The sequence below is a fragment of the Vombatus ursinus genome, unplaced genomic scaffold, assembly GCF_900497805.2.
Source record: "Vombatus ursinus unplaced genomic scaffold, bare-nosed wombat genome assembly UNPS02014945.1, whole genome shotgun sequence".
Lineage (NCBI taxonomy): Eukaryota > Metazoa > Chordata > Mammalia > Diprotodontia > Vombatidae > Vombatus > Vombatus ursinus.
Window position 1 is genome coordinate 21,588,653 of NW_020954723.1, and position 24,770 is coordinate 21,613,422.

Below are 24,770 nucleotides of genomic sequence, written 5' to 3' on the forward strand. Positions count from 1 at the left end.
CTTCCTTCCTTCCTTCCTTCCTTCCTTCCTTCCTTCCTTCCTTTCTTCTTTCCTTCCTCCTCCCCCCTCTCCAAGTGATTCCTCTCCCTGGCTCCTCCTTCCTTCTTTCTAACTTGACTTTGCTGGAAAGCAAATGGATGTATCTTCAATCAGAAGGCATCCAAGTGGTAGGAGGGCATCTAAGTGATCCTAGAGTCAGAGTTTAACAATTCCAAAGAAAAGAATGTTGGTTTAGTACATGGGAGAGAGAGAGACCTTCTGGTTATCTACCCCACCCCCAACAGAAACTGTGTAAGCTTAATAAAGTCTGTGGGTTCCAGAAGCAGTATTCAGAAAGAACATAATAAGCATAAGGGTCATTGCACTCAAGTCCCGAGATTCCTTGCCTTTCCCACTAGCTCATTGTTCTTAACATTCTCCAGCTGGGAGCTGGATAAAAGTCCAGATATGTGTTCCCTGGGTTTGTTTAGGGATGGGCTTGGAAAGTTATTTCTCCAGCTGCCCTGGGGTGACCTGTCACCATAACCTGTCAGGTACTGTCTTCAGGGATTCCAGCTCTGGCCACTCTACTATATGGTAAGCATTGGGGGAGTCCAGGATGTCATGGTTATGGCCCCATTCAGATCTTTCCTCTGTGTCTGGCATTAACCTAGGCCTCTCGGTCACCACTGTTCTTCATTTGAGACAATGTTTTGATTGGAACAAGAGAAGGAAAGATGCTGCCTGGCTTAGCCAATGTTAAACAAGGGCAGGGAGTGAGTACCAGGTTGAGGGAGGAGGTTGAGGTAAATGCTCCAGCCTATTCTATCATAAAACAGGAAATGTATCCCCCCACCCCAATCTGAAAAGGCAGCACAAATCAGTAATGTAAATGAGTGATTGATAAAATATTGATCTGAACCAAAAAAAGTCCTGGTTTGGAGTTTAAGAGGAATCTGGATACTCTGTTAATTTCTAATTTATGATAATCCCAAGGGGTTAGACCAAAAGTTACCTTTGCATCATTGGTGAAGAAAGTCCTGCCAAACAAACTCATGGAATAAACAAGATAGTAAGGGGAATGATTAACCTGTTTGAGCAACTAACATGTCTTGGAGTACTTGAGCAGTATTCATCTGCATGTAAATAATTAATGTGCCAATTACACATGTCTTATCTTTGTATGAAAACAATCTCAGTAGGACCTTTACTTACTTAACAAGTACTTAGAAGTTACCTGGAATCACTGTATGTACCTGAAAGTAATAAAACTTAATTTCTTTAAAAATTATCTTTGAACTCAGGCTGTTTTCTTAATTCAAGTTTGTCCTTAATCTCCATCTTCCCCTTCCCCCCAACAATGGGTCAAAGTTCCTATGCCAACCATAGTGGGGTAGTGCCCCTGGGTGGCTGCTGCACTTCAGCAGTCTGGGTAAAATGAGGAGATGCAGACTTAGATTTTTTTAAACCAATGTGGAAGCCTTATTTAAATGGCTTTGTGATTTAGCTTTGCATGTTTTGTGATGCCATAGGTTGGAGGAGGGTAATAATGAAGTGAGATGAGAGAATGACTTGGGGGGAAGGACTTGGGGACAATAATTCTGTAATTTCCAAAGTCTATTATTGCCATTGTCTTCCTGAAGGCTTACTTTGACCCTCCTTCACCATTACAGATTTATTTGGGGGATCCACATGTAATGGCCCACAGTTGCAACTCACCTCGGAAAGAAAAGCTTCCTTTCTCTCTGGTGCAAGACAGAAACTGTTGTTCAATGGGATAGGGAAAATGGGTTCTAGAATGTATCCCAGAGAACAGGCTCAGCAGACAAACCCTTGACCTCCCTCAACTCTGCCCTTTCCTGCTTGGGCATGGGAAGGTTCAGCAGAACCCTCCAGGCTGTGCACAGGAGAGAAAGAGAAGCATTTCTGGATGGAGTAGTGGACCTGTTAATAAATGAGGGTTGAAAAATACAGACTGTCTGAGGAGGGGTGAAGGACATTAAATTGAAATGGAAACTTTCAGCATCCCAGAGATAGAAGATTTTAATCCTATACCACTGGCTCTTCCCCACCCCCCTTCTTCCTTCTTCATTTCCTCAGACAGCTGTCTTCCCTCCCACCCTCTCCCCAGAGACAGAGCTGATGGGGGGAGTGGTACAGAGTTGATAGCTAAGGGTGGAGACTCAGAAAATTCTGAAAGAAAAAAACTGGCAAGGTTGTTAGGTCCTGGTTTCTGCCCAGTCCAGACAATAGGAGCTAGGTAGACTTTATTAATTGTGTAAAAGTGAAGACAAGAGTGAGGTAAAGCATAAAAGTGAGAGGGGTTTGAATACTGATACGAAGGGATGGAAATACAGGGAATCAGAGAGAACTAATTCTATATATGGTACATAGCCAGATACAAAACACAAGGGAGAGAGAGAGAGATTCCATCGTTTTGTCCACATGTGCCAGGCATGCCTGAGCTCCTCTTCTATCCTTTTCAAACTTCATGATTAAGGGAAACTTATGTGACTCCACAGCACCAGGAAGTAACTTAGAAGGGACCAATACTGTTTGGCATGGGGCTAGCACCATGTCAGGGCCTACCCTACAAATGGAAAAGGTGAGATGGAGATAGAGAACCAGATGGCACCACAGAGAGGCAAGGTGAATGGGGTCAGGTGGTTTCTAGGTCAGGGGATTTTGGGGTCGGGTTCTCTCTATCAAATCCTTGACCCTTCCAGAATGGGTTAGTCCATTCTCCCTCTGACCTTGGCTTTTCAATGGGGCTAAGGAAGATGGTGATGGAGAGGCAAGGGCTTATGTTGGTATAGGCTATGGCACACCATGGAATTCACAGACTGTCAGGGATGGAAGGAGGCCAATCCCTGCTCCCTCTGCCCCCTCCAAGCACACATTACTGCTGGCAGCCATTTCATATGGGGGCTGAAGCAATGGTGTGGTGTTTTCAGGCTCTGACTGCCGCTAATTGAGAAGACAAGAATGAAAGCCCACAGGTGCCTGACTGTGCATCCAGCCAGAGCTGCAACTGTAAGAGCATGGGAGCAAATGCATAAGTGCTCAAAAGTATAGGTACACAGCAGCCAGGATTTAGCTGTAGTCACTGAAAGAGCTGGGTCTGGAGCAGGAGAATTCGAAACTACAGGGTGCCCTCTAGATTATCAGCCAACTACTCCATGACTCTTTCTGCCCCTGAGAACCCAGGAATATAAGGCCTCTTCTACCCCATCAGTATAGCTTGACAGGGTCTCTAGGTGATTTTTATCATCCCCTTCATTCTCAATTATGATTGCTCTCACCTAAATGTAACCCCATGGGGCTGCTAGCAAAGATGGTGAAGGTAAACAGACTGGGTGATGCTGATGCCTTCTTTCATGCCCATAGTTTTCCTTATTATATCCTGATGGAGTCATAGGAGGTAATATTATGGTTAAAAAAAATCAAACAAGGTGGTGATGGGCAGATAGACTGATGATTCATAGGGGAAGGGGGAGTGTGCCATGAATTCCTATCTGTTCCATAGGACTGGGACCAGGACAGTTTGAGACCAGGAGCTTCCAGAGACGGTAGAGTCAGAGGGAAACTCAATTAAATTGATACTGGAAGGAAAAGGCAATAGGGTCAACACTGTCTCTCCTCCCACTAGCTCCAAGCAAACACTGAGTTGGGGTGGATGTCTCCCCCCAGCTGGGAAACTAAAAACCAAAGCTTCCTGCTTTCCCCTTAGTCCTCTCCCACCCTCCCCAGGGAACAAAGTGTAAATGTAGTGGGAGAGGGAAGGGAGGTGGGATTGCTACATATAAAAAAAACACTTTTAAAAAAATAAATAAAAAGCACCAGTGAGGTTTTTTTTTTGTTTTTGTTTTTCACATGATTTTCCTTACATTGCCCCGAGCCCCAGAGAATAGTCTGGGGAAATCACCAACAGGAAAGGCTAAGCCGCTGCTTGGCTCTTAGTTTTAACAGGAAGAGGTTGGGGGGACCTCCTATCCTCAAGTTACCACCTCATACCTCCTTCTTTACTAGAGGGGTGTGTGTCCCAAACTGGGGCAAAATTTAAGGGGCCACACTGTACCAACAAATCACTCATTTTCAGTCTTACGGTTCATCCTGCCAAAGGGAGTTATTTTTTTCAGTAATTATAAACATGTCATGACCATCATTACCTAACTGTTTGGAAAACCACCGTGAAATGGTGGGTAGTGGTAGGGGGATGGGGAAGATTAGGTTCCTTCCCAGTGTTGTGAAATAAGATTCCTGGTTGAGTTAGTGTAGACACATCCTCAGGTTCCTTCCTTGGGAGGGTTGGGTGCAGGGCTGGCACAGGAAGGCAGTAGGGCTGCCTATTAGCCCCAAGGGTGAGCTAGTGAGACTGGAGTCTGACTAGCCACCTTCCTCCCCACCATCTATCCCAGCTCCTGGGGCTGCATTGGCTATAGGTGGTGAAGCAGATGGCTGGCCCTTTGGTCTGGTAAAGCCAAGCCTGGGGTTGCAGTCTCCAAGTCAGATAGACCAGCTGTCACCCCAAAGCCTCTTGGCAATCTTTGGGGTTTGACAGCTGCTGAGAAAGGCAACTGTTTCCTCTTGAGCCTAATAACTACCCCCTATGCCCACATACCAACAACAGCTGTTACCAGGTATAACTTCCCCTTACTGGGGGCCAGGAAAGGTAGCTCCTGTTCTTCCTGCTTCTCCAGACTAAGCCAAATGCTAGCCTCTGTAGTCTCTCCATCCCCTGTGGGAGCACCCAAATCAGGGTCAGTCCTTACTCCACAGGATCTGGACATCTATGCCAAGCCCTGAGGCCCAGGCTGCTTTCCTCTGGGCTAGGGGCATTCCAAAGTGCTGGCTTGCTTTGATGCCTGCCCCCATCGGTGGAATGACTGGGAGTGGGAGTCCTGGTCAGCACCAAGTTTGTTTTCTCTGTCCTCACCCTCTTTCTGGGCCTGAGGCTTTTCTTCTTTTCTAGGCCCTATCAGTTCTTCCACTGCTGAACTCTGGCCTATATCCATTTTTGCTCTATTCCTTGCCCCCACTCAGTGATACAGCAACCACTCGGAGCAGGATAAACAACTCCAGGGTCACTTCAATGCTCTGTGTCTGTTCCCATGCTCTTATCTATACCTCTCAGCTGAACGTCCATTTTCTTTTGAATTCAATAGCATGGATGATGTTTCCTCTTTCCTTTTGCTCTTTCTGAAATTTGTGAATTTCATGTTTTCTCTTTGTCTTCCCCAAAGCATCACCTCATACTTGCTCTACCTTGACTTTCCTTCTCCCATTGGCCCATGCTTATTCTAGGTCCTTTATCTGGTATATTCAGAGTATAACTAACACCCCCATACAACCCTCCTTCAACATACTCATTCTGCTACATCCGTCAGTCCTTCCTTGTAGCCTTACAATGACTCCCAGAACTTTGCCTTTGGGCCTTCTAGATTGGCCCCCTCATCTCCCCATGACTCTGCTGCTGTAATGGGGCCTTACCCTGCCTCCTTGCTATAAGAGTCTTGGGTTCCTTCTCCTGGGTCTACCACCATCATTCTTTCTGTCTTCTGCCACTATGCCCTGGACTGCTCAGTGTCCTACTGCTTGCTTCCACTAACCCTTGACTTTTTAGCATCCTTCTGCCTCCTGCCACTATGTCCTGGCCTTCTCAGTGCCCCACTGCCTTCTCCCATTAACCTCCAACCTTCTGAACTACTCTGCCTCTTCCTACTCACCCCTGGGTTTCACTCAACTGAAACACCTCTCTCAGTCCTCCTACACGTCTGGTTGCTCCGTCACTGCCTCTTTCTCTGGCTCTTCATTCACGTCATACCCACTCACTATGGATGCCCCCCACCCAAGGGCATTCTGATCCTTTCAGAGTTTCTTTGCCTCTTTCTCCTGTCCGAAACCTGGGTTAGTACTTCCTATTACAAATGCACTCGATGCCTAATGGGCCTGACTATTTCAACACAGATCTTTCTAACTGGGACTGGGGAGCTGCTGAAAATCCCATCTGATGGCAGGAAGTTCCTTCCTATTATACACAGCTAGGATCATCGTCACCAAAATCACTAAATTTAGCTGGTGAAAGAGGGAAGAGCAATCAACCCCAAGCATCATCATCCCCAATCCCTAATTCTCTGCCTGAGGAAGAAGACCAAAAATTGTACTGATGCTCTGGGAGAGGGGAGAGGAGGAGAATTCAGCTCCTGCCTAAGGAAAGGGAGGAGAACCAGAGCTGATACAAGACTCTTCACCTTCCATGGTGTCCCATCTATCATGAGTTATGGTGCTTGCCTCTTTCTTCTTGGTCTGTGCTACCCTGGATGCTCACCTATGGCCAACCCAACATGACTCCAAAACTGGAGCCCTCGGGCTCCAGAGAAGTCCAAACCCTGCTGCAAAGAGACCTATGGGTAGATGGCCATAGGATGGGCTTGAGACTGAGCCTTGCAACTGATGCTTCTCAAAGCCTGGGAGGCAACAGCTGCCAGTGCTACGTATGGGGGATGCCTTCTCCTTATCTCTGGTGGCATCATGGTTCTCTGGTGCATTGCCTAAGGAGTAGCTCCAGTCTATATGCTGGGCTTGTAGGCATTGTCTAGTCCTGGCAGTGCTTCCCATGGGGACTACGTGGTCACAGCCAGTTATCTCGAGGACACCACTTGCCCTGAGACGGGTGTGACCTGTTCAACACGTTGCTTTATGTGATGTATTAAACAAATCTCTGGGATCATACTGACTCCTCTTCCTCTTCCCTTTAGGGTCAATATGCCTCTTCCACAAATGCTGGGTGAGACCCATGTTCTGCCTGAGGGAAGCAGTGTTGTCAGATGAAGAGGAGTTCTGGGCTCCTCCTACTGTCCCCTCAACCCACACCTCCCCTCAATCAAGGCTCACGGTGGGTGGCTCTTGGTCCTGTGGCGGAGGGAGTAGTGGCAAGTCTGTGGAGCAAGTGGTATCATCACCACTCACCTCACACCCGGATTTGGTACCCATTGAGGTCTGGCATGGCTTTGGGTTCAGCAGGCTTCTTTTCACCAGATGGTCTGCAGGGAAGAAAGAAGAGAAGGAACAGGACATGAAATGGATGAGTAAATAAGATAGGTCAGAGAGAACTAAAGGACAGTTACTATTGGGAGGGAGCCATGTCAATTTCTTATCATCTCACTCCATTCCTTAAAGGAAGGGCCCTAGAGAGGAATGGCTGGCATTTTTTGCTCACCCTGATTTGTGCTCTTTCTCCCTCTCTTCTTTCCCCTCCTCCTTATGCCCATTCAAGTGGCTATTCTGCGTCCTGTTAATCTTCTTGAGTTCAAATCTGACCTCAGACACTTACAAGCTGTGTAACCTTGGGCAAATCACTTAACCCTGTTTGCCTCAGTTTCCTCATCTGTAAAATGAGCTGGAGAAGGCAACAGCAAACCACTCCAGTATTTTTGCCAAGAAAATCTCAAATGGGATCATGACAAGTTGGACACGACTGAAAAACGACTGAACAACAACAACATATAACCTTTTTGGACTTGAAATATAATTATGGAACCCATATATGTTGGCTTGGAGGCACAAAGGGAGATTGGGAAAGTTTTGGAACAAAAGAAGAACCTGGCTAATTTTTCTACAAAAAAAAAAGCTGTTCCTTGTAACTATCATACTGTATTTTACTCCTTATTGAAGTTATTCCAAATCTCTTCTCTTCTCTCTTTAAGCCTTCCACTCTTCCTCCTCCCTATTCTCCTTCAGAAGAGTGTCTTACATCTTACTTTACTGAAAACAAAACAAAAACTGAGGCCATTCTTCATTAGATCCTTTTCTCTTTCTCTTGATCTCATAACCCCTTGACATCAGTCTCCATTTTTTCAGTCTTTACTCCAGTATCTGACAAAGAAGTCGCCTTTTCCCTTACAAGGACTCAACCCTCTACATGTGCCCTTGATTTCATCTCCTCCCATATACTTCACAAAATTGCAACCTCAATCATTCCCACCTTCTAATTTTCAACTTTTCCCCATCTACTGGTTCCCTCTCTATTACCTTCAAACATGCCCTGTCTTCCCCCATGCATTAAAAAACAAACAAACAAATCATTCACTATGCCCTACCATCCCCTCAAGTTATTGTCTCTTATCTCTCCTCCCCTTTCTAAACTCCTTGGAAATGTCTACAATCAGCACCTTCATCTCTCTTCTCATTCTTTTCTAAACCCTTCCAACGTTGTCTCTTAACAGAATTTGCTCTTGCTTGGTCTTTCTCCTATATATCTGGCTTATCCTTCTCTGTTTTGCTGGATCTTCACCTATGTCACACCTACTAACTGTGAGTACTCCCCACCCCAAGGATAGGTCATCATTTGGATAACCCCACATAAAAGTTGTCAGATCTTGTGATTCCTTTATCTACAACACGTCTCCCATAAGTCCCCTTCTCTCCACATCCCAGCCCCTCCCTAGTTCAGACCCTTATCATATCTTACCTGGACAACACCTTACAATAGCTTTCTAACTGGTCATCCTGTCTCAAGTCTCTCTCTCCATTTCAATCTATCCTCCACACAAAATGACCAAGTGAGAGTAGAGAGGCACTTGCCATTCCTCTGCTCAGTAAACTCCAGTGGCTCCCTATTACCTCTAAGGTTAAATACAAAATCTTTTGACATTTAAAGCTCTCCATCATCTGGGCCCTTCCTACCTTGCCCGTCTTCTTTCATTCCATTTCCCTCCATGAATTCTATGATCTTGTAATACTAGACTACTTGCTGTTCCTCAAACAAGACGCTCCTCTGTTGCTGTGCTTTTATACTGGATGTTTCCCATGACTGGAATGCTCTCTTTCCCAACCTCTGACTCTTCAAATTGTTAGATTTTCTTGGGACTCTGCTTAAGAGCTACTTCTCCTGGGGCCTTTTCGTGGCCCTCACACCCAACTATCCCCCTTTCCAAGGCACTAGTGTCTTCCTCTCGAGGCTGCCTTCCTTCTACTCTGTACTTATTTTTTTCTGCATTAATTTATATAGATTGTTGTCCCCTTTAGAATGTAAACTCCTTGAGGGCAGGAATTGTTTTTGCTTTTTACTTATATCCCCACCACTTAGCATAGTGCCTGGCATACAGCAAGCACTTAATAAATGCTTATTGATTGATTTGGGTTGGGCACCTCCAACCTCCCCACTCCCAATCCTGCTGGATGTGAGTAGACATGGTTGTTCACACCACTTAAATGATCATAGAGTCACCAATTACAACCCTTCTGATAAGATGGAAGACCACTGGACCTTACCATTGCCTTATTGCTAACTCTCCAAACCTCTAGCTATTACTCTCTGACCTCTTAATGCTCCCTAAGGAACTTTAGGTCTTGTCATCTACTTAGTAACTGCACCCTGAATACCACTGGCCCTGAAACTGAATCATCCTTGATGTCTTGGCTCATCCAATTACAACATGAGTTCCTTGAGAGCAGAGATTGCCTTGGTTTTCTACATGTATCCCCAGAACTCAGCATGGTGCTTGGCAAAAAGGAAGTACTAAGTAAATGTTTTCATCTATCTATCCATTCATTCATTCCTCTCAAAAATTCACCATAGGAGGGCCACCTAAAGTGCTGGGGACCTTATAATACACAATTTAATATTTTATCACCAACATCACAACTTTCCATACTAAACATTGTACTGAACTACAGAGGTTCCATGGGACAGAGTTTGGCAAATATTGAAATAGAATGTTACAATCTTAAATCTGGAATGGACCTAAGAGATCATCTAGTTCAAATATTTCATATTCCAGATGAGGAAACGGAGGCCCAGATAGTGGCAAGGCCAGAATTAGAACTCAGGTCTCCTAGTCACTCCTTTTTTAAAAAATAATTTATTTATTTTTAGTTTTCAACATTCACTTCCATAAGATCTTAAGTTCCAAATTTTCTCCCCATCTTTCCCCTCCCCCACCCCATGACAGCATGCAATTTGATATAAGCTCTAGATATACATTCACATTAAACCTGTTTTCACATTAGTCATGTTGTAAAGAAGAATTAGAACCAGTGGGAGGAACCACGAGAAAGAAGAAACAAAAAAAGAGCAAATAGTATGCTTCAATCTACATTCAGACTCCATAATTCTTTTTCTGGATGTGGATAGCATTTTCCATCATGAGTCTTTTGGAGCTGTCTTAGACCCCTGCAGTGCTAAGAAGAGATGAGTCTATCAAAGTTAGTCATCACACAATGTGGCTGTTACCTAGTCACTCTTTCTACTACACAAGGCTGCCTAAAATAATATGTTGGCTGAAAGAAGGGTAAAGAGAGGAGATATATAAGAGTATATTTCTTCTTAACCTATTTTGACATAGCTAGATGTGGCACTGGATAGAGCACTGGACCTGGAATCAGGAAGACCTGAGTTCAAGCCTGGCCTCAGACAAGTAACCCTGGACAGGTCCCTTAACCTCTGTCTGCTTCAGTTTCTTCATCTATAAAATGTGGATAATAATACTATTTCCCCAGGTTGTTGTGAGGATCAAATGACATCATATCTGTAAAATGTTTTACAAATCTTAAATAACTATATAAATGATAGCTATTATTTTTACTTTCTAAAAATTATTCCTAAATTTTACTTTGACAGTATAGAAATTTCCCCAAACACTTATAAAGTTCACTTTCAGCTAGCTGTCAACTAATCCTTGCCAAGGTATTAAATGATAACTAAGATGTTAATTAACACTATCTTAGGGGACATCGGCTTTATCCCAGGGGCACTGGCATTTTAAATAGTGAGGGAGAAGGTTCTTAAAGACAAAAAGCCTTCAAAACAGAGGGGTGAAAGTGAAATGATGAAATAACAGGTACACCAGCAAGAAGCAGATGAAATCACAGAACATTAGAGCAGGGAGGGACCTTTGAGATCATCTTCTCCAAGAATTAATTTACAGATGAGGAAACCAAGGCTCATCTGGGTAAAGTGATTTGCCCAAGGACACAGATGTATTAAGTAGCAGAGCTGGGCACTGAACTCAGTTCTTCTGGGTAGAATGTAATGTTCTTTCAGGCTGGGTCTCTCTTGCTTTTGCATTTTTTTATCTCCAGTGACTAACATCATCCATATCATGCCCCCTAACTTTGAGTGAACTCCAAGGCTCTGTTTGTGTCCCTCTTCTCTTCTATCTCTCATTTGGTGCTCTCATCAGTTCCCATGGATATAATGATCTCCATGCAGAGGAATCTCAGCTCTATATAGCAAGCCCTAGATTCTACCCTTAGCTTCATCTTACATCACCAACTGCCTTTTGGACATTTCAAAATGGAAGCATCTCAAACTCAACATATCCAAAACAGAACTCATTATCTTTCCCATAAAACTCACCTCTCTTCTGAACTTCCCTATTACTTTCAAAGGTATAATCATCTTTCCAGTCATACAGGTTTGCAATCTTAGTGTCATTCTTACTTTCTCATTCTCTTTCACTCCACATATCCAACCAGTTGCCAAATCTTTTCATTTCTGTTTCCATAACATCTCAATATGTCTGTCTGTCTGCCTGCTTGCCTGTCTGTCTGTCTGTCTCTCACTCTCACACACATACACACACACACACACACATGTTTATTAAGTACTTACTATGTGCCTGGCACTCTATTAAGCACTTTACAAATATTATCTTGGTCAATTCTTATACTACCTTTGGAAGGCAGGTGCTATTATTATCCTTATTTTACACCTGAGAAACCAGACAGAGGTGTAATGATTTGCCTAGGGTCATACAACTAATATGTCTCTGACACTGGATTTGAACTCAGGTTTTCCTGACTCCAGGACCAACGCTCTCATAATGTCTCATTTAGACTACTACAATAGACTCTTAATCAGTCTCCCTACTTTTAATCTACCCCTCTCCACACACACCCCTTCCATTATATCCTCTACTCATTCACCAAAGAGATTTTCTTAAAGTTCTACTCTATGTTACTTCTGAATTCATTAGCTCTCTCTTACCTCTAAGATCAAACGAAATTGCCTCTTTGGCATATTTAAAGGTCTTCACAATTTGGAACCATCCCGCCTTTTTTAAGTAAGAATAGCCAGTGCAAAGGTATGGAAATGAGATGTGGATTGCTGTGTGTGAGGAATAGCAAGTAGACCAGTTTATCTGGATAATATAGAGTAAGTATGTATGTGTGTATATGTGTATTCATACTCATACTCCCCTGTTAGAATGTAAGCTCCCTTAACAGCAACATTGTGAGATGATCAACTATGATTGACTTAGATTTTCTCAGCAACACAATGATCTAAGACAATTCCAAAAGACTCAGGATGGAAAATGCTATCCACATCCAGAGAAAGAACTGATGGAGTCTGAATGTAGATTGAAGAATACTATTTTCACTTTCTAGGGGATTTTGGTCTATGTTTTTTTCCTTTTGTTCTATTTCTTCTTTCACAACATGACTAATGTGGAAATATATTTTACATGATTGCACATTTATAACCTATATCAGATTGCTCACTATCTTGGAAAGGAGAGAGGGGGGAGGGGAGAGAGAAAGGGAGAATAATTTAGAACTCAAAACCTTTCAAAAATGAATGTTGAAAATTCTCTTTACATGGAATTAGAAAAAATAAAATACTATTAAAAACAAACAAACAAACAAACAAAGAAGAATGTAAGTTCCTTGAGGGCAGAGACTGTTTCGATTTTGTCCTTGACTCTCTGGTACCCATCACCTAGTTTTTGCTTAATAAATGCTTGTTGTTTGAGCTAACTCATACCTTATAGTCCCCTCTATCTTTTTGGCTTGTTTTTAAATTTATAAGTGTGTGTGCATGTGTGTGCATGTGTGTCTATATATACATACATATATATATATTTATATTCCAATCAGCAAAATTCTACCTTCTTCCCACACTCCCCTGCCATTGAGAATGAAGGAAAAATAAATTTCCTATTACAGGTATGTAGTTCCAGCCCTAATTTTAAAGACATCACTAGTCCCTGGCTCTGGGGAGATGCAACCAGTCTTAGAATTGTTTTTTTGGTTCTATTAATTGCAAAGTCTTTTCCTCCAAAGCACAGGGGAAACTCAGCCACAACAGGCAGTAGCTAGGGTCTTATTTTCTTTAAGAAGCTATGACAGGTATAAGCAGGGGTCTTAAGAAAAGTGATGTCCAAATTATGCCTCTGGTACTGACTAGCTATAAGACCATAGAATATTATTCCAACCTATACCTGAATACGAATCCCTTCTACAGCACATAGGAGATGCAGTAATCCAGCCTTTGCCTGGAGACCTCTAGTAATTGGGAACCCACTACCTCTGGAGGTAGCTCACTATTTTTGGACAATGCTAATTGTTAGGAAGGTTTTTTTCCTTCTCCCTTGACATTAAGTCTAAATTTTTCCCTTTGAAACTTCTACCCACTAATCCTAGTTTGACTTCTAGCAGAAGTCTTTTTCCACATGATGGACCTCTAAATACTTGAAGAGTATACATCCCCCATAAGTCTTCTATGATCCAGGACAAACATTGCTAAGTTCCTTCAATTAATCCTCATATGGTGTGAACCCTCTGGTTGCCCTTCTCTGGATGGTCTGTGGCTTAATGACAGCCTTTCTGAAATGTGGTTCAGTACTCCAGATGTGGTCTGATCAAGGCAGAGAATGGTGAGACTGTCACCTTATTCCTAGAAAATATGCTTTTCTTCATGCAGCCTAAGATTACACTAACTTCCTTGGCTGTTATCATTGACTTACATATATTAAAAAGAAACTAGGAAGCTAAGGCAAAGAAACCAACCTTTATTAAGAGAAACAAAGGTGGTAGTCTGCAGTACTGCCAGTATGGTCTGAGACCCTGAGCTACAGAGTTCAGTTATTTATAGCTGTCTTGATTCATGTTTGATTTAAGTTGGTCAACCCATGGCACAAATGCATAGGTCATTCTATGGCTCAAGTAGGTCTTTTACTCAAGCATAAGTATATTACATTTACAAGTCTTATATTTGCAGGTCTATCTTTTACATCATAGGTCAGATCCACCTTTAACCCAGTGTATTTTAATATAAAGATGATTATGGCTACATTTCTCAGATTAGCTGACACATTAGCCAGGATTACATTAGAGTTTCAGTTACATACAGGTTTTCACCCGGGACTATATTCTTACTATAAATCACACAGTTATTTCTTATGATTACAGCTGATAGATGATTAGCAAAGTGATGCAAAGCAAAGTACCCAAGCAATTAGTTATTGATTTTTCCCATTACACATAGGTAGTGAGGACAGAACAATGGGCCTGGAGTCAGGAAGACCTGAGATTCAGTCTAGCCTCAGTCACTCACTTAGCTGTGTAATCTTAGGCAAATTTCTTAACCTCTGTTCACCTCAGTTTCCTTAACTATAAAATGGAGATAACAATAGTACCTACCTTGCAGGGGTTGTTGTAAGGATCAAATGAATCATATTTGTAAAGTACTTAGCACAGTGTGTGGCACGTAGTAGGTGCCATATAAACGCTAGGTGCCATTATTATATTGAACTTCGAGTCTACTAAAATCTCCCAAAACTTTTTCAGATGAACTATTACCCAGACATGTCTTTCTCAACCTATAATAGTGAAGTTTATTTAATCTTTTAACTTCTCTGAGCCTCAGTTTCTTAAACTATAAAATGGGGAAAATAATATTTACATTACCTACCTGACAGTAGTTGTAAGGATCAAACCCTGGTGCTCCGATGCAATGTTTTAAGTATTTGCAAACTTTTATGCACTATACATGATTATTATTGAGGCAGGATAAAAGAATAGAAGGGGAAAACAAAGCAATTTGAAAAATCCCTTGTCTCTGCTCCACCTTGTTACCAATTACCCATTTCCTTACCGTCTCTCTCCTCGGCTGTTGCGGCGGTGTGGACTGGACTGGCTCCTCTGTGGGGAGGATACGTCCTTTTTCCGATCCTTGGTAGGAGAGGGTGGGCCGGTCCCTTTGCCAATCTGTAAACATCAGGATAAAGGAGATGAGGGAAGTTCAAGACATCATCTTAGGACCCTAGAACACACAACCCAAATGAGCACCAAAAGGCCAAAGGAATTCAGGGAGGCTTGGGACACAGAAAAGCCCCGAGAATCCCTAAATCATCCTCTACTCAGGGCCCTTCCAGCCATTCCTGATGCTTATACCACAAAGGACCTGGTAAAGTCTGGCTCCTGTCTCGGCATCCCCCACCTCTGCTACTGTGAGAGTCTCCACAGCAATCATACCCATTCTAAGGGTTAAGCATGGACTAGACTCCAGCTTTGACGGGGAACTTTATACCCAAAGATGACTAATGTCATTGTTTGGGCTTGTCTGTCCCTGATCTGCAGCACTTCCCTTCGCCATCCCCAAATTTCCCCCATCATTATGTCAGGCAGGAAAAACACTTTGCCCACTAAAGACCACACATTCTACTATTGCTCAATCCTCTCTCTCCAGTGGAAAAGTATTGGCTAATCCACATGCTTCTGGACTAATGTGACCAGAGACCCTGGTTTGGTTAGTATAGTTCCTCGAACTGTACTGACAGGGTATATATTGAGAGAATAATTATAACGTACTTTTGTGCGCGATTATAATTAAACTAAACTGGTTTATTAGGAACAGCTTGTACCATTTCAGCTTTTCTAGAAATTGACAATGGAGGATTAGAATTCAAGACCCTTTTCTGGAAGCTCAAAGGTGGCCAGGAAGAAAGGCACCCTTTAGCTCTGAGGCCCAGGGCACCATGGGAGGACTTTGGGGCTCAGCTTGGAGGTTATAGAGAAAGAAGAGGAAGGGGTCCTCTCCTCACTTCATTTTATCCCAACCTCCCAGGATTGTCCCCATGACCTAATCCTTGGAGGACTGCTCTCTGCTTGTCAAGTCAATGGTCATCTTGNNCACACACACACACACACACACACACACACACACACACACAAATCTCAGAGTTTAAAGGATGTCAAAGGCCATCTAAAGGTAGGCAGGAGACACTGTGGATAAAGCACTGGGCCTGGAATCAGGAAGACCTGGGTTCAGATTTGGCCATAGACACTTATGAGATGTGTGACTCTGAGCAAGTTACTTAACCTCCTCCTGCCTTAGTTTCCTCAACTGTAAAATGGGAATAATAATAGTAGGGTTGTTGTGAAGATAAAATGAGATAATTCTAAAACATTTAGCACAGTTTCTGGCACTTAATAAATCTTTCCTTCCTTCATTCCTTCCTTCTTCCTTTCTTTCCTTCTTTCCTTCACTCTTTTCTTTCCTCCCTTCCTTTCTTACCCTTCCTTCCCTCCCTCCCTTCCCTCTTTTCTCTCCTTCCCTCTCTTCTCTCCTTCCCTCTCTTCCTCCCTCCCTCCTTTCCTTCTTTCTTCCCTTCCTCCCTTCTTTCCTTCTTTCCAAAATATACCTGACAAGTGGTCATTCAATTCTACTTGAAAGCCACCAGCAAAAGTGAAGTCACTCCTTCCTGAAACTGCCCATTTCAGTTTGGAATAGCCTTAATTAAAGGAACTTTGCATTATATTAAGCTAAAATTTGCTTCTTTGCAAGCTGTAGCCATTGTTCCTAGTTCTGACCTCTAGGGCTGATTAATAATCCCTCTTCCAGCTGGACAGTCTGACTGTAACTGTTTGAAACAACCAATTAATAAACATTTATTAAGCACTTACTATGTATCAGGAACTGTGCTAAGTGCTTTGAAGACCATAACCAATTTCTTCTTCAACCCCTGACCCTCAAGTCTCCTCTTTTCCAGGCTAAACATTCCTTGTTCCATCTGATCCTCAGATGTCATGGTTTCCAGTTCTTCTACTCTCTTGGTTAGCCTCCTCTGCACATGTTACACTTTATTAATGTTCTTCCTAATATACGGTAACCAGATTTTAACATGGTACCCCAGATATGATATGATTTAGAGTGTAATGGGAGTCATCTTCCTAATTCTAGACCTATTGCTTGACTAAGGGGTATTGCATTTGTCTTATAGCATAGCGTCTGGCACACAGTAAGTGCTTAATAAATGTTTATTCACTGATACCACATTGCTAGCTCACATAGAGTTTGTAAGACTCCCAAACTCCCTAGATCCCCAGGTACTGTGGTCTAGTTATAGCTCAGCCATCCTGTATTTCTATGGTTGATTTTTTTTTGGGGGGGTGAGGCAGTTGGGGTTAAGTGACTTGCCCAGAGTCACACAGCTAGTGAGTGTTATGTATCTGAGGCCAGATTTGAACTCAAGTCCTCCTAACTTCAGGGACAGTACTCTAACCACTGCACCACCTAGCTGCCATTATGGTTGATTTTTTTGAACTCAGGTGTAGAACTTCACATTTATCTCTATTAAATTCCACATGAATAGTTTGGGCCCCTCTGTGGCTCAACCTATTAACTAACTCTCTCCGTGCAGGCAGGTTTTCAGACTCATACAATATTAGAACTGAAAGGGACTTTTAATATCATGTGGGCCAATTCCTTCATCTTATAAATGAAGAAACCGATGCCTGCAGATTTTAAAATTTTGAAAATGGTTTCTGCAGGTAATGACATAATTCAGGTATTTTAGTTTCCCAGGCTAATACTCCTTCCACAATAGTAAACTACTTTCTCTTCCTCTCCCAACATCCCTAATCCCCTCCTTTCCAAAACTAACCTTTAGCCTCATGTCTCTGGCGTGCCTCTCTAGCTCCTTCCGGAAGTCCTCTCGCCCCAGCTTCTCCACGTCCAAGATAGAGTGTTTCCACTCAATCTGCTCCACGCTATGGGGGTCATGAGAAACACACTGGCCAAGCTTCACCTTCTTCAGGACATGCCAGCAGCGCTGGTAGGCAGCCTCATAATCCAGGACCAGCTCACTAAGCGTGCGGAAAGTGGGAGGCTTGTACATGAGGTCCTCACGGCGGCTCATGCCTAGCGCTCCATAGCGACCCCCAAAGTTCACCCCCAGCACGATGTGTCGGAAGTAATTCCCTGAGAAGTGGGTTTTGAAGCTGATGGGGAAGCGCTCCAGTGTGGGCATGCTGTTGGTGAGGTAACTGGTCACACCAATCTTGCTCAGGAAAACAACCAAAAAGGAGCCAACCACCAGGGTATAGTACATTACCCAATGGACTGGGTAGATTTCCCAAGATGCTACTGCTACTTAATGGAACCTCTTCAGATAGGGCTTTCAGTAATTGATGATAGTTAAGTCCCAGATCCGTCTGGGGTAACAACCGCTCTGTTTTTGCTGCCTTGTCTCTGAGGTAAGGGATTGGTGTCAGTGAAGGTGGGGTGATCCTAGCCTTGCTGATCTAAGGTATGGGCCTTCTAAAGTGGTCTTGAGCTCAGCTCTTAGACCCCTTTTCACCTAGAGTGTTTCTTTGCAAGTAGTAGGATGGAGGGGGCACCTAGGTGGTGCAGTAGATAGAGTGCTGGACCTGGAGTCAGTAAGACTCATCTTCCTGAGTTCAAATCTGAACTTGGACACTTAGCTGTATGACTCTGGGCAAGTCACTTAACTTCATTTGACTCAGTTTCCGCATCTACAAAATGAGCTGGAGAAGGAATTGGTGAACCACTTTAGTATCGTGGCCAAGAAAACCCCAAATGGGGGCATAAAGAGTCAGATATGACTGAAACAACTGAACAACAAGAAGTAAGATGGAATTGAAAATTTCTATCTAATACAAAGTGCCCCATAAACCCCTCAGGAATGCCTAAATGCCCTGTAAGGTAGTCTAATGACTACATATAACACCCAGAGAGTAGCACATTGCTTTGATCAGATTCAAATCCCAAAGTGGAAGCTTATCCCATAAATGAGGGTCAAGCCCTTTGTCCTCAGTACCAACCTTTATACTTTCTGGGGAAGTGAACCTGATGCCTGAAGTTTTCAGAGTTACTTCATTTCTCTTTACTCTCAATATGCAGAGGTAGCATGACTCAGAGGAAAGGATTCTGGGGTTGGAGTCAGGAAGACCTGGGTTCAAATCCTGCCTCTGATGCTAGCTCATCCTATAACTCTGGCCTTAATCTGCATACACTTGACAGGCAGCTCAAGTGACTCCTGAGGACTCAATGAAAGGACACATGATCTCTGTTGGGAGAGGGAGTCCCCTCTAATGATGAAATCATGGAGTTTTCTCATAGTCACAAAAGCCTTCAGTCGGGGCAGCCCATTGGGCACAGTTCCCTAGGATGTATTTTTTAGACATTTTGGGGGAAAGGCTTCATGGCGAATGAGCACATGTTTACACCCCTGGGGTGGACAGTGACAATTCCTAACCCTATTTTATAAATTAAAATAAGCAGAGAGGCACCATGGTATAGAACAGAAGGGTTAATGTGCAGGGGTGCAGGTGGCCCACAGCATTTCTGAGGACAGTCCAAACCAGATTAAAGTGTAGATCTTATCTAATTTTAACATGTTGATGTATTAATAAAAAATAAATATATAAACATATATGGTTTTCTAAGTCAATATGAGACCTGCAAAGATCTTTGTATTTATTTAGAGGCCCCCCATTTCTATTTGAGTTTGATACCACTGGTATGGTGAATAGAATAGTGGACTTGGAGTCAGGAAGACCTGGGCTCAATAGCTGCCTCAAACACTTGTTATGCATGTAATGAATCACTTAATATCTCTGGGCCTCAGTTATCTCATCTATAAAATGGAAGGAGAGGGCTTTAAACTTGACAACTTCTAAGTCTTTTTCTACTTTAAATCTATAATCCCACAACAGCTAGAGAGGAAGAAAATATGACCGGCCTGAGAAGGAGATAAAACTAAAACTCAAGAACTCTTGATTTCCTTTTTTTTTCCTGCTCAGTTCTTTAAATCACCAAGAGCCCACGATTTTCACCTCTGACCAAGCAAATTCTTCCTATATCCTGCTCCTACAAAGATAAACTGGTGTTTTGTGTGTGTGTGTGTGTGTGTGTGTGTGTGTGTGTGTGTGTGTCTAGAGAGTCTTATAAAAATGTGGTCTCCTTCTCCTGGCCCTAATGATGACTTATCCTCTCTTTAATAAAAAACTTTTTCCTCTGTTACAGAGGATTATTCTTCTATTCTTCTATCTTCCAACCCTCTTCTAAATGGTGAACAGTTAGAGTGAAGATGAATTTCTGGATCAGGTGGTGTACTACACACACATACACACACATACACACACACAGCACTCATGAATATGCACTCACATGTACACACATATGTGCACTCACACCCCCTTTGGGCTGTGGCTGGTACAGTTCATCCATCCCTGTTCATCCATCCAGTTCATCCCTGTTCATCCATCTTACAGTTACTTTTTCCTACAAGTCCCCTGTAGTTTATAATTCAGTGGTAAAGTGCCTAGGGTTAGCCTATGGTGTAAGAGATGCAGGTTTCACTCAACAGTAGTCTGCAGACCCAGAGATCATTTCACTCTTGGGCCAAAAATACATGGGAGAAGAGGTTGAACAGAAGCACAGAATTTTTGGAAATGAAAAACTCTTCAGAGATCTGGCACAAGCCCCTAATTTTACACTTAAGGAAACAGATCCAGAGAGGAAAGAAACTCGCCTAAAGTCTCACAGATGGGGGGGTGGGGCGCAGAGCCAAGACTAGTACCTGGCATTTCTGATTGATAATTAGTGCTCTTTCCACCATGCCAAGAGTAGGCTTGGGTAGAAGAAAAGGTAGAGTGGTGATAGAAGAGAAGGGCACGGAGTGAGGAGAAAGGATACATTCCCAGGATCACAGCTTCTAGGCATTTGATTGGCAGAGCCTCTTTGGTCATCTCCTTAGCCAGGTCCATCAGCCTGTGGGGTAAGAGGGAGGGTCAGACCAGGGAAGAACGCTTCATCAATTGTCTTTGGACCCAGAGGAGGACACCACTGAGGGGGGAGGTGGAATCGAGAGAGGCTGAAATGGGCAAGAAATGGAAAGGAGGGCAAGCAACAAGCAAATTAAAACAGACAACTATCACTTTCTTGGCTGATTCTGCTTTGGCTTGGCGTGTCTCATTTACATGTCCTCTCTCTCCCTGGTGAAAGAGGAGAAAGGACTACTCTTTGGAGAAGGATGGGGAATGAAAGAAAACAAGGAAAAGGGGGAAGCTTTCAGTGTGATGATAAAGAAGGTGAGAATTTGCTCCCTCTCCCCCGTATTACACATCTGCTATAACACAAAGTCCTTTCTCCTTGCTGTCCCACCCACATCTCCCAAACCCTGGACTCCTGGTCCAAGAGACCTCCTGAGGAAGGAATAGGGCAATGGCAAGTAGGCCAGTTAGCAGTGTTCTTCTTTATATCCCTTTACTCACCCTTATGCATCTGATAATCATTAGCAGAGGGTGAGAGCCCCCACCTTAGATGGGTGGCCATTTGAGGAGGCTAGGGGAAGAGAGGAAAAACTTATTATGCTTTTCCCAAGGCCTCAAGGTTGACTTCTCCTCTTTTAATAGCTGTTCTCCAAAGGGGCCAAGCCAGCTGGTTTACCCCAGGAATAGAAGGGGTAGAGGCAGGAACATTTAAGCCTTAGTGATACAATGATGGTTTGTCCAAGAAGCATGTAACTGGGAGCAATCGCTAGTCTGCAACTGGCTCAATGCTCTATTGTCCTTCAATAATAATTTTAGACAGTCTAAACTCAGTTAACTCCAAGCCCTGTTGTTTCTAGACTCTTATGTTTGGAATCCATGGGGCTTTATTAGATTTTACTTCCAAAGCAACTTGAATCCCTTCCTCCAGCTGATCAGACCTATCTCATCATACCAGGCCCCTGGGAACTCAGACTCAGACTATTCCCTTCACAAGAGAAGGGAACAGGGCATTCTTCAGCTCTTATCAGTTAATTCACTGAGAAATGGCAAACGAGCCTACTCATAATAGGGACCAATCTTGAAATCTTCTCCAGGGTGTCCTCACTGGGTACCAGCCTCTCATTAGGTATTGGTAGGCTTGGAGGTGAGGAGGGAAGGGAGAGGAGGAAAAGACAGGCAGGCATAGACTCTGTCAAATAGATGCCAATTAGTTCTGACCCCCTTTTTTGGGATATAGACCCTTTTGACAGTCTAGTGAAGCCTATGCCCTTCTCAAAACAATGTTTTCAAAAGCAGAAAATAAAGTAAAAAAGGATTTTTGCAAAAGGATTACAAAGACAATTATATTGAAATTCAATCATCAAAATGTTAAAAAAAGTTCACAGACCATAGGTTAAGAACCCCTATTTTAGAACTTCTGCTAAAGTAACAGAGTTTTCTCTATGGCATGGGAGGACTGCTCTTTGCCCCTCAGTTTAGGGTCTGGATAGTGACTCTAGGAGGAAGACTAGAGGAGGTACCTTCTTCATTGAGTAATTAAAAAAAAATCTGATATATGCATATACATGTGTATAGATGTGTGTGTGTGTGTGTGTGTGTGTGTGTATGCTCCTGTTGATTTCTATTGCCTACCAATAAAATATAAACTTCTTATCTTGGCATTAGAGGGTCTTCATAATCTTCCTCCAATCTACCTTTCCAGCTGTAGTACATACTTCTATCCTTTATCTACTCTAAACTCTAGCCATAATGGATTACTCATTCCTTGCTTATCTTATTCTTCCCTCTCCCACCTTTGTCCCATATGCCTGGAATGGACTCCCGACATCTTTCCACTCCTTCAAGGTCCTACTCAGGTGCTGTCTCCTCCATGAAACCTCACTTGAACCTCTCAGTTAGAAGTCACATAACCTTCCTCCAACCTTTCAGGTCACTCTCTGTCTCTTACTTGCTTAATCATTTTTATCTTGTAAAGTATAAACACTTTGAGGGTAGGGACTGTGTAATTTTTTCATCTTTGTATCTTCATCACCTGATAATTTTAATTAACCCCCATCCTCCAAACTACCAAAGCAAGAAGGTAAAATGGCTCCACTCCAGGCTGCACATTACCCTTCAGTGGATCCATTTTCTCTTCAAGGCTGCCCTTGACTTTCATTTAACCTAATTCCATTTGTATGAAGACCCTGCCCCCACCATGGATGACCTTCTATTCCTCCAGGAATAGCTTGATACATCTCTACTGAAAAACATAGCTGCCGAGGAATTCAGTTGGGAACAGTTCTGATCAGAACAGTGGAAGGAGGCACTTACCCAGTCAGAGGTCTGCTCTTCTTAATTTCAAAGAACTGTGTCCCTGTATGATTGTACCTGGAGGCAAAAGGTTAAGGGCCATTTGGCTTCCCATAGAAGGGAAGAGAAATCAAGGATGGGAACGCCAGCTTGCCTCTTAGACACATCTGCTCTTCTGCCATAGGCATAACTCATTTTTTGAACCTCTTTTTCAAATCCAACATTACCTTTGCTACTGTAAAGGGCACAATAATCTGCTACCCTATGGCTCCGCTCAAGAGTGCCTGTGATTCTGAGTGGTAGTCTGTGTAGTCAAAGCTCCTTTTTCTGACCACCACTCCCTACTCCCTCACCACCACCCACACCAACAACATCCCTCCAGCGTCCCTCTCCCACTGTTTCCCATCCTTCCATTTTGCTATTTGGAGCCTACGTTTTATTGTTAAACTCCTCTTCCTTTTAGGTCTGTGCTTTGTTCCTCAAAGTTACTTTGTGTATGTTTGATACATAAAGTTTCTTCAAACATAATGTGTGTGTGTCGTTTCTCTCCAATAGAATGTAAGCTCATTGAAGGCAGGAATTGTTTTGCTTTGTCACTGTATCCAGGGGTGTGCTGGGAGACAGCTCAAACCAGCAGAGCTGATTGTTAAATGGTGTGTGAGCATTTGTACCTCAGATATCTGCAAAAGCTATGGATCAAGGCTTGATAAACTGTTTTGTTTTCTGTCTGGACTAGAAAAAATGATGGGAAAATGTTAATAATGCAGATTCAACTTAAAAATGTATCATGCAAGCATACAGCTCTTTGGATCCCCAGAGCCTAGCACAGTGACTGGAAAACAGTAGGAGCTTAATAAATGCTTCTTAAATTGCACTGAATTAGGAATTCCCCTGTATGGTCAGTTTTCTCCCTAACACCGGGGAATCTGGAGTCTATAAGGTATCTCAGGAGATATCCAAAATTCTAATTCTCCTGTTGGTGGGGGAAGGGAACAAGCATTTATAGGGCCTACTGTGTGCCAGGTGCTGTGCTAAGTGCTAAGACAAGTAAGAGAGGCAGACAGAGTTTAGGGAACTTGCCCAGGGTCCCACAGCTGGTAAATGTCTGAGGCTGGTTTGAACTCAGGTCTTCTGACTCCAGACCTAGTGCTTTATCCACTGGGCCCACAAGGTGAAGAAGAAGGGAACGAACACTTAAAAGCACCTGCCAGACATGACACTAAGTGCTTTACAATTATTATCTCATTGAATTCACAACAAAATGGGATGAAAACAAACTGCTTTCCAATGTCCTCCTTGACAAGGGCTTAGCTTCCATCTCAGGGCAATGCAATAAATAGTGGTGCCTTCCTTTGGATAGGCTTGGGTGATCCCAGGGAAAGAACATGAGAAATACTACTCAGTGTGGCAAAGGATACTGCAGCTCCCTGATATAACGCTGTATGGCTTCCAGGCGCTCAGGGATAGATGTGGACGGCTGGAATGTAGGCACACTTGGTATGGGAGTCTGGGGAAACAAAAGAAATAGAATCCTGGTCATAAGGAGAGAGGAAAATTAGTTCTTGAAGTCAAGCCAGTCTTGATTTCAGGAGAAGGTACAAAATGAGTGAAATTGATCTCTTCCATCCCCCTATTCAATCTCCTCTTTCAGTGTATCCTTATTTTCCTTCCTTTCTTCCTTCCTTCCTTCTTTTCCT

At 43.1% G+C, this 24,770-nt stretch overlaps 1 protein-coding gene across 1 annotated transcript in view; it reads right to left on the reverse strand.

The window, feature by feature from the left end:
• Positions 1-6,866: 6,866 nt before the first annotated feature.
• Positions 6,867-24,770, reverse strand: part of VASH1 (vasohibin 1) — a 28,836-nt gene continuing 10,932 nt past the window's right edge. Inside the window, exons 2-7 of the mRNA XM_027844801.1 lie at positions 24,492-24,580; positions 23,095-23,151; positions 20,705-20,779; positions 17,649-18,030; positions 14,858-14,970; positions 6,867-7,022 (exon numbers count right to left, since the gene is read on the reverse strand). Of these exons, the coding sequence (XP_027700602.1) occupies positions 6,950-7,022; positions 14,858-14,970; positions 17,649-18,030; positions 20,705-20,779; positions 23,095-23,151; positions 24,492-24,580 (789 nt within the window). The 3' untranslated portion in view covers positions 6,867-6,949. The remainder of the gene's footprint in view (positions 7,023-14,857; positions 14,971-17,648; positions 18,031-20,704; positions 20,780-23,094; positions 23,152-24,491; positions 24,581-24,770) is intronic.